The 10,845-nt window shown below is 36.8% G+C and overlaps 1 protein-coding gene across 3 annotated transcripts; it reads left to right on the top strand.

Moving 5' to 3' along the window:
- The first annotated feature begins 1,401 nt into the window (after positions 1-1,401).
- LOC147615886 (ent-kaurene synthase CPS/KS, chloroplastic-like) lies at positions 1,402-10,339 on the top strand. Of its 3 annotated transcripts, none has more exons than XM_086777998.1 (15): positions 1,402-1,636; positions 1,969-2,076; positions 2,429-2,517; positions 3,303-3,612; positions 4,173-4,356; positions 5,311-5,528; positions 6,182-6,302; positions 6,426-6,538; positions 7,336-7,562; positions 8,374-8,486; positions 8,588-8,686; positions 8,828-9,043; positions 9,139-9,277; positions 9,385-9,630; positions 9,901-10,339. In XM_086777998.1, exons 1-15 carry the CDS (start codon positions 1,480-1,482, stop codon positions 10,186-10,188), a joined length of 2,628 nt encoding a protein of 875 aa, XP_086634124.1. In that variant the 5' UTR covers positions 1,402-1,479; the 3' UTR covers positions 10,189-10,339. The 3 variants fall into 3 exon arrangements, with proteins under 3 accessions (XP_086634124.1, XP_086634123.1, XP_086634125.1); XM_086777997.1 differs by having other exon boundaries at positions 1,466-1,636; positions 2,420-2,517; XM_086777999.1 differs by lacking the exon at positions 9,901-10,339 and having other exon boundaries at positions 1,466-1,636; positions 2,420-2,517; positions 9,139-9,281; positions 9,385-9,565.
- The last annotated feature ends 506 nt before the right edge of the window (positions 10,340-10,845 follow it).

A 10,845-nucleotide genomic window follows, 5' to 3' on the forward strand; every position in this document is an offset into this window, starting at 1 on the left:
TATATTGAGGTCATTGTCATGCTTTCAATTTAAATGGTGCAATATCCTTATGAAAATTTGAACTAGCTCTGAGATTAATGATGTAAGAAGAGTGATGGAAGGTTCCGTCTCAAAAGCAAGGCCTTTTTTCTTTAAATTTAAGGTTTCCAATTAATAGTGTGGGATTTTTCTTGGGAGGAGCATCGTCTCGATATGGAGTTATAGTGGGGTTCTTTGCCTAGAACCATTATAAAAAATAGAGCTAAGGACACAAAAACCACGTTCACTTAGAGGGTAACTATATGGAATTGACTAATGATTGAATGGAGTTAAATAAAGACAAAAATGATTGTATCACTAGAATAGATGGAACTAATAGAAGTTTGCCACCTATTATATTATAATAAGTAAGTGTGGAGTAATTAGATATACTTAATCATAGTGGTCACTCAAAGAGTGTTACAATTGAGAGTGCATAGCCAAATGTCTTTTTAACCATTGATGACATAAAGGTATAAAAATAAGTGTGGTCCCCAATATATATGCTAATGATAATATGCTTAACAATCGTGACTAAAGGGTGAAAAAGCTAGAAATTATAGTATTTTTACTAGGAAAGATATGTTTTTGCGTCCATGTCGTGTTCTTTTACTGTGTGTGCTGGTGGCTCACTGGATTTAGAGCAAGCTTAGGGTTTGGGGAACCCTAAGCTTGCCTTGGTATATAAAAACAAAGCTAAGGTTAAGGGGTTAAATGGAAAGTGGACAAGAGAGGCATTATTCATAAAAGGTTGAGAAAATCTGACACAAATTTCGTTGGCAAAAGGAGCCCAGTGTGTGCATGGGGTAGGGATTCCAACCTTACCTTTTACTTGGGGACCGAGGTTCAATCCCCCTATAAAAACGTCTTGTTTCAAAGCTCCAGTCAGGCTCGACGTGGCATGGCTCCACCAATCTCCTTTCCCCAAGTCAGATCTGAGCTCAGGCCGGTTTCGCCAATCTCCTTTCGCCAAGTCAGATCCGAGCTTAAGTCGCCAGATGCAAATCCCGGCCGGCGGGATGTGGCATGGCTCCACCAATCTGCTTTCGCCAAGTCAGATCCGAGCTCATCGATGCAAATCCAGGCCGAGACGTGGCATGGCTCCACCAATCTCCTTTGGCCAAGTCAGACGCACGCCCCTGTGTGAAAGGACCCGTCCAGCAGCTGGTGCTGAGGTTCAGGTTGGCGGCATGCACAGGCAAAGGATGCCGCAGGCGATGCCCTGAGCAACAGAAAAACGAATATTCCGCCGTCGCATTCTTCATCCCTCGTTTGTCGTACTGCTCGCTCTACCTGTCGGCCGCTAAAATCACCGCCAAATTTGGCGGCTCGCGGCGACCATATTTATACACACGAAACCTCCAAAACGAAGAAGAAACTCGAAAAACGAGACGCAGGCTTGCTAGCGTGCGTTCACGCGCCTCTTAATCGCCCCCCCCCCCCTCTCTCGACTGAGAAACCATGGCTTCTCTCTCCCTTTCCCATTCTTTCTCCACCCTCGTGCAACCCCCTGCTTCTTTTTCCCCTTCCCTCAAACCCCTTAGCAAGCTGCACCCGCCTGCATGGAACCTGTCGCTACCCCACCATCACCGCCACCCCATCCACGCAGCTGCCAATGGTACTAGTAGCAGCTTCTTCTTAATCACTTTGGATTATCATGATCATTACTGTGAAAGCTTCATTAATTATATTGCTAATCTACTGTATAGCATCGTGTATAAGCCTAATTCTGAACAATAATATATGATAATTATCTGCATGATATGGTGGGTTTGATACGATGTGGGTTAATTTAAATTAATCTGCGGTTGAGGTTTAAAGATTTCTCTAATCCATACCGATATATCAACTTACAGTTACAGTACTTAGAGGTTGATTAATGTCATGTTATTAAGCTTGCAGGAAAATGATTTAAAGATGGTAGAAAAATTAATCATGTCTTCATTGTAGATTACTCCAATTCAACAGAGGCGAAATTTCCTGGAAGCCAGTTCGCCAATGTCCACCTCAATGTCTCATCCCATTTTGTTCAAGCTCTTCCTACACATTCAGCAAACGGTAACTTAAGATCATTCCATTCTATATTCCCAAACAATTAATTAATCTTTTACACCCAGATCATGACCATGCACAGTAATTAAATTAAAAACAAGCGCTCAGTCTTACAAATAGGAAAAGAAAATTTTGTGCAGAACAATAACTAATCAATAATGAAACTGTGAATTTAGCAATGTGTTGGGTCAACCATAATCTAATCAACAATTTTACTGCCGTCAATTTATGATTATCATATATTTAAGCTGCTTTTATAATTATATATGAACCGAGAAACCTAAGAGTGCAGCTAAATATATATATATATTTGGTCGGCTAATGAATTGTTTTTAATTTTTTTGGCTAGCTCTTGCAGCCAACGTTGAGAACCCCACTACCACCACATTGTATTACAAGGAAGCAGAATCCAAAATTGCAGGTCCAGTTGAAGATGTTCCTATTAAGGTATTAATACCTGGGTTATTAAACATACTAGATGATACTAAGCTGATCATCGAGTTGCTAATAGAGTGATTAATACCAAAGGATCCTGTTGCGAAAACAGTGATTAATACTAGATGATACTAAGCTGATCATCGAGCTGCCAATAGAATAATTAATACCAAAGGATCCTCACCATCGAGTTGCTAATATAAATGTAATTTGTAGATTCTCGCAAGGTAATCACTAAGTTCCTTAAATTTGGTCATTGCTTTTCATACTACGAATTAATGAATGCATTTGTGGATGCTTAAAGTATATTATTTATACAATTATGATATGCTCTTATAATCCTCCTTTGGTATTTTAGATGTCCCAAATCAGTTCAGTACTTAAGTAAAGTAAAAGTAAAAGTTGATGGCCTTATATCTTCCCCATGTTTAAAACACTTTTAATTTGAGTGGTGTGGTTTGATGTGCAATAGCATATATAATACCCTATATGACTTGTTTTAGTTCCATGAACGAGTCCTTTGTTTGTTGCCATTTTTGCCAATATAGCTAGTATAGGCAGTATTACACACTCTTGAGTAAATGTATATTTTTCTTTTTTTGGCCTGATAGGTGATACACTACGTGCTTATTAACTGTATATTTTTCTTGGTGCTTATTTCAAATTGAATAAATGTGCACGCGCGCGCGCACACACACACATTGGGACTTATAGGTGATGCAATATGTGCCTAATTTAGTTTTATGATCGATTAAATTAATATGGATTTTTTTTGTCTCTTGTTTGAACAAACATAGGTGGTACAACATAGTGCAGAGCAAATGCGAGAGTGGATTGACACGATTAGAGGGATGTTTCGCTCAATGAGTCTTGGGGAGATATCAACATCTGCCTATGATGTTGCTTGGGTTGCCTTGGTGCCTTCCTTGAATGAGTCAATGGGTCCTCAATTCCCGAAGTGCCTTGATTGGATCATCAAAAACCAACTTCCAGATGGTTCTTGGGGAGACAAACAACTCTTCCTTTCTTATGATAGAGTTTGCAGCACACTTGCTTGCTTGGTGGCCTTGAAAACATGGAACGTAGGTGCTGATAACATCCAAAGAGGTGCATTTTCAACATCACAAAATTGCTCACTGACTAAAAATTTTGCAATGTTTACCTCGCTCACATGCACTCAAATGTTATACTACAATAGTATAATAGTACGCTACTCTAATTCATTAAAAAATTAGTTTAGTAGTAGGGTGAATCATTACTTTCTAATCTAATTTTACTCTAAGCCACAAAATGGCTTTTCAACCATCAATTCTAGAAAGTTGTTTTGAGATTAGTTTAGTAGTAGGGTGAATCATTACTTTCTAATCTAATTTTACTCTAAGCCACAAAATGGCTTTTCAACCATCAATTCTAGAAAGCTATTTTGAGAGTCGTGCCCACTAGCTTTACTTTAGTAGAACATACATAATTACTAACAACTTCACTAGGTAGTCCTTCCCAAAATTGTAATCTTTCTTTTAATTCCCTTGCCCATCATTTGATGTTATAAAATTATAAGATGATACCTCTTTAGGTAAAAGAGCTTCTTTATTGAAGGTGGTTTGTGCTTATTTGCTTAAGGTGTGGAATTCTTTAAATTGAAGGTTCTTTGTGCTTCTTTGCTTAAGGTGTGGACTTCATACATGGGAATTTAGCCAAAATGGAAGCTGAGGTGGAGGATTATATGCCCATTGGTTTCGAAGTGGTGTTCCCTACCATGTTGGATGATGCAAGAGATCTAGGCCTAGATCTTCCTTACGATTCACCCATGGTTATGAAGATAAGGGCAGAGCGTGAGAAGAAGCTCAAAAGGTATGCACAATTTCTTTTAGATATATTTGCATTGCCCCCTACACTAGTGTCAAATCTATTTAAAACAATATAAATTTATTACTTTATAACTTTGTCAAGTCAAATGAACATTGAAGGGTGATAACCATTGAACAATAACATTAGAATAGCTTTAAGGTGGTGACCATTGATTAAAAAGCATGACATTACGATAGCTTCAAGATGGTGATCACAATGATCAAGAAAGGGTGGTCTTGTCTTCAACTTATCTTCAACTACTAAGTTGAAAATTTGATAGCTTCAAGATGGTGATCACAATGATCAAGAAAGGGTGGTCTTGTCTTCAACTTATCTTCAACTACTAAGTTGAAAATTTGAAATGACCGATTGAGAGCTTCTCTTAAAGAAATTAAGCACATGGAGAAAAATGAAATAATAGAGTAAATCTTTCAAAATGTATGGATTTTGTATGACCATTAATTAAAAAGTGGAAGTGTCCTTTATACTTTGATTAGAAGCCATTCAAGAACCATGAGGTGTGTTCACTTAGTAGTCTCAAATCAACTAGATTGAAACATGACAAGTGACTTAAAGGTAAAACACTTTATAATAATGTTGTATCAAACTTGGACACTAGAAAACCTTTTTGGAACACAACTAGATGAAGTAAATTCAATCTTGAAAGAAAAGAATTGTTTACTATGAAAAGCAACTAAAAGGTCTTGAATTTCTCAATTCTAGCAAAGACTTAATACACTAAATGTGGGGTTTAGCACTACTAGTACCCCACTAGTATAGGTGGAGGGTTTAACTTCATTGTGTATGAATGTTAATAAAGTCGTACATTTAATAGATTACTTTAGTTATAGTCATACACCGAATAGATTATAATGTTGAATTTTTTGTTGTCATATAGTCGTGAACTTAAAAAATTAAACTTTGATTATAATGTCATCTTTTTGTTGTCTAATGTAGAATTCCTATGGAGGTACTCCATAGTCACCCAACTACGTTGCTACACTCTTTAGAGGGACTTCATAGCATTGTGGATTGGAAAAGGCTTTTGAAGTTGCAATCAAAAAATGGGTCATTCCTATTCTCACCGGCCTCTACAGCATGTGCTCTTAAGTACACACATGACAAAAAATGCCTCGATTATTTGAATTTAGTATTGGAGAAATTCGACAATGCGGGTAAAACCCCCCCCCCTACTCTCCCTCAGCCATACATGCAAGTAAACACCCCCCCCGACACACACACACACACACACCCACCCACTGTGACCCACCCCAACACACTCCCACACTCACATATGCATATATGTATACGTATGCACATATATATACAAATCGTGTGTGTGTGTGTGTGTGTGTGTGTGTGTGTGTGTATATATACATATTATATAACTATATATATGTATACAAATGTGAATTACGATAACTTTATTTACAAGGCAAGCTGGTTCCCTAGCATCACCAATGCATAATTAGGTAGTCTTTAAATGTGAAGTAAGAATTTAAAAAAAAATCACAATCCAGGTGCCCGGGTGTGATCAAATTACAAATTAATTTATCATGGAACTAAGCGGCTTCAACCTTCAAAAAGTTATTATTAACAAATATGCTCGTGGATGTTGCGATACTAGTGGAATGTATATATATATATATATATATACTAGTATCGTATGAATTTTTAAATCTTACGTTATTAGATTAACGCGATTAAATTAAGCGAACATTATTGAAAGCTGCAAGAAAGATTAAGTTAGTAATTAGATGCGGACTGCTCGATTATTTATTATTAAGCATTGAATTGTAATTATTGTAATTATTGTAATTATGTGCAGTGCCGAATGTGTATCCGGTGGACCTGTTTGAGCGCATGTGGGTGGTGGATCGCTTGGAGAGGCTAGGGATATCAAGATACTTCAAGGGCGAGATCAAAGAGTGCTTGGACTACGTGTACAAGTGAGTAAAGGCTGAGAGATTCGAACTCGGGACGTGGACGCTCCGGCTCACAGCTCTTAACCAGTTGAGCTAACATGCAAAAATGAAGCAATCTCCTAATTGATTCCCTCTTATATGACACAGGTACTGGACAGAAAACGGGATCGCGTGGGCTAGCGAGTCGAATGTTTACGACGTAGACGACACCGCTATGGGGTTCCGCTTGCTCCGCCTGCATGGCTACGATGTCTCTCCAGGTTTTTTTTTTTTTGTTTTGTTTTTTTTTATAAAAGATTAAAAATCGTTTACGTTAATAATACAAGAATTATTTGTAAATAAAACAATAATATATCTAGCGTGTACGACGACAGTTTTATTAATTAGGAAAATATTCTCAACTGTCTTGTATATATAATTAGGAAAATATTCTCATCTGTCTTGTTGAGCTATAAATCATTTGTCTTGTCGACTGGGCAATTTCAGCTCCCCATATAATAACAGCCCCCAATTTATGCCCGCCATATACCATTATTATTTTTTAAAATAAAAAGCAGGGATTTTGAATTAGAAAAAGAAAAGGGACTGACGATTACATAGCAGATACGGGCTGTGCCCTTTCAAAAGGAAACATACTGATCTAGGGGTTACATGATTACAAGGGCATGCACACATGGGTATATAGAACAGTTGCAAGCTCTCGGGGGCCTGTTGGGGTGTGCAGCGTTCTCATCCACCTTATTGTAAATATCGGTGATTTCCAGCAGGTGCTCAGTGAGTATTCTGTCCTTCTCGCGGATATCATGGATGTCATGTTCCAACTCTTCATCCCACCTAACATAGAGGATGCTGTCTTATACCATTATTATTATTATTTTGTCTCGCTCTTTGTTTTTTTTTCTTTTCTTTTCTGAGAAAAGAAAAATCGTTAGCAAGCAATCCAACATAGAGACAAACAATACACGGGCGCACCCAAAAAAAAAAGAAAAAAAAAAGAAAACATCTTCTTACGTGTAGCGCGCGTGCGTGCGTGTACGTGTACATTTGTTGCATGCAGAGGTGTTCCGCCGCTTCAAGCAAGGTGACGAGTTCTTCTGCTTCGAGGGGCAATCGAGCCAAGCTGTGACAGGCATGTACAACCTCTACCGAGCCTCCCAAACCATGCTGCCCGGCGAGTCCATCCTCCACGACATCCAACGCTTCACCAAATCCTTCCTCCTCCACAAACAACGCACCCACCAGATCCAAGACAAATGGATCATCGCCAAAGACCTCAAAGGCGAGGTACGTGTGAAACCTCCCCCGCTGCATGCATGCATGCATTCAACTCAACATGTGCCACGCAGCCCTAACCACATGACATTGTCGCATAGTGTAATAAGCTTCTTGTCCCCATAACCACATCACTTGACTTACCACACCACACTTATTTTTCATATACCCCACTATTGTATTTCCCAATTATTAAAACCTACTAGTATTTTCTTCCAAAACAATGCCTTTTATATAGCTATTTCCAAAACTGTGCCTTCGATTTTGAAGAATTTCTAAAATTGTGCTTTTCTAAAGAGCATGCCCTTCCTCTAATTGTCACTTTTTCTTCGTCTGTGACCTCATCATTCCCTAGATTCTTATGCTTCTCTCCTCATTTCTATCTTATTGTTCTCTTCTGGCCTCATGCATTTTTACCCTCAATATCTTCCACTTCTCCCACCTTTTAAGCTCCTTAAATCTACAAAACAAATGAGCTCCCAAATTATTAAAGCTGCTTCCACATGTTTCAACATTCCTTTTTTTTCTCATCTTCTTCGCTTTTCCCATTTGAAAAGTTTTGGAAATGCTTATCCTTGAACACATATAGCCATACATTCTATTACATGACTAAACTCTTCTAAGAAAGGGTTCGTTTTTTTATTTAAAAAATCATTAATCACCATGTGGATAACATGACATTATTTGAATGAGACAAGGAACTCTTAGCAAAGATTGTTACAACTTAAAGGCACAAGTCGTTTGTCTTTCAAACATGAGGAGGACCATGTTTGTTTGTTCCAACTAAAAATCATTAAGTTCTATGTGTGGGCTTTGATGATAGGTAGAATATGCCTTGAATCATCCATGGTATCAAAGTCTACCACGAATTGAAGCAAGAAACTATATTGATCAATATGGAGTGGATGACATATGGATTGGAAAAACATTATACAAGTAAGTTCCATGTTGATTAAAGGTCCATTTACGTTAGTATTAAAAAGCACACTAAACAACAATGTCTCTAAATAATTTTGAAATATATGTGACATGCACAGGATGTTCTACGTTAATAATAAAGCCTTCTTAAACCTAGCTAGAGCAGACTACAACCTATGTCAATCCTTTCATCAAAAGGAGCTTGCACAAGTACTCAGGTACATGTACTGAAGCACATATAGTTATAAAATATTTATCTCTTAATTCATTCTTCTCATCAACCTTGCACGCATGACGAATACAACTACATTTACTCTAAAAAGAAGCTAACTCTAGTATATTGTTGTCTATTAATGTAGGTGGAACAAGCAATGCCAATTTGACAAGCTTAAGTTTGCACGACAAAAGCCCATAGAGTGTTTTTTCTCTGTAGCAGCTACACTATTTGAGCCAGAATATTCACTTGCTAGAATTGTATGGGCAATGTGTAGTGTTCTAACAACAATTATTGATGACTTCTTTGATGTGAAAGGAACTTTGAAGGAGCTTACTGACTTTTTAGATGCAGTTAAGAGGTATGTATTCTTTTGTAAATCTATAAATAGTGAGAAATTGATATCCTTTGACCTTTGTTTACATAAGGAATAATGAATATTTCTTTTGTTTATAGTTGGGATCCTAAATTAGCCAAAGATTTCTCCCAAGAAATGAAGATATTATTCATGGGTCTATACAACACAATGAACAATGTCAACCAGGAGGCATTTATAGCTCAAGGACGAGACATTAGTTCTCATTTGAGGCACTTTGTAAGTGAGTTTTCAATTCTTTCACTATCTAATAATTGTGTTTTTCTTTAAGATACAAATGCTTATATAGGCACCCATACTGATGTTGTTATTGTATGATGTTATAGTGGGTAAAATGGATCACATCTATCTTGACTGAAGCACAATGGAAATTTTCCAACCACTCTCCATCGCTTGAAGAGTACATGGATAATGCAAAACCCTCAATAGCGCTAGAGCCAATAGTGCAGACCACTTTATTTTTCTTGGGTGAAAGAATATCAAAAGAAGATGTCATGCATGCAGATTATTTCAACATTATGGATTTGGTCAACATAGTGGGACGACTTAACAATGACATTCAAGGTTTTAAGGTGAGTAATCTTACTTATACACCATAAAATTCTAAAGTTTATGGAAGTAACATGGTGGGCATGCTTAACAATGACATGCAAGGTTTTGAAGTGAGTAATAAAGTTTATCTAAGTAACATTGTAAAATTTAGAAAAGAGTAAGCGCTTTTTACTCAAAGTTAAAAATCTACCAAATAATTATTTCATGGGATTTTCCTTTTATAAATATAGATGCATGTGAGATGCACATATGAAAAGCTCCAATTGACAAGCATTCTTATCTTTATGCAGAGAGAAAATAGTGAAGGAAAGTGGTCAAGTGTGAGCATTTATTTAAAAGAAAACCCCAAGGCAACAGAGGAGGATGCCATGCAACATTTTAAGCTATCCATAGAACATGCCATGGTATTGTTAGTGAAAGAGTACTTAAGAGATACAAACCTCCCAAGGCAATGCAAACAAGTTCACCTAAACATGGCCAAAATCATGAATCTATTTTATAGCAAAACAGATGGATTTTCATCAATCACTGAGATGTCTCAATATGTCAATAATGTAATTTATACAAAAATATTTTGATACATAGGCACAATATTTTTTTGGGTAAAATTATGGTTATCATACCCCAATCACTTGTAATTAGTCCACGGCAGGCCTCAATATTGTGGGGTCGTAGGACACAATTTATTCTCCAAGAATATAAGCTCTACAAAGCAAAGAGAATTATATTCTTCAAATTGTACAATTGAATCATTTCTTAAATTCTTTTAGCAAAGTGTAAAGCACCATGAAAAACACCATGAGAAACTAGCTCTATCGTATTACTAAGGATGGTGTGCTTAGATGTTTTTATATCTAATTGTTGTTTGTTGATCTACACATGTAACAATGCATGGGAGTATTCCAATTTTAAAGTAGTAACTAAGTATCATTCTTGAACAATGTAAAGACTCTTAAAGTTTGATGAATATGACACCCCTATGACACTCACTCCAAGAGAATTCTATTGACTCTTTTAATACCTTATTGTAGATAACCAAAGCTTTTGTATGGTTAACAAGAAGAAATGTTACAATTGTAAAATTGTTACAATTGCAAGCACCAAAATGTCTTGGGGATTGCAAAACTTGTTTTAGAGATTAGAACATTCTTAAGAAGGGTACTAAACTACCACTTATATTGAAATCATAAAAAGTAAATTTTGATGTTTTATTCTCAAAGGACAAGCATAAAAGT

The sequence above is a fragment of the Cibotium barometz genome, chromosome 39 (genome assembly GCF_041138505.1).
Source record: "Cibotium barometz isolate CiBa-2024 chromosome 39, ASM4113850v1, whole genome shotgun sequence".
Lineage (NCBI taxonomy): Eukaryota > Viridiplantae > Streptophyta > Polypodiopsida > Cyatheales > Cibotiaceae > Cibotium > Cibotium barometz.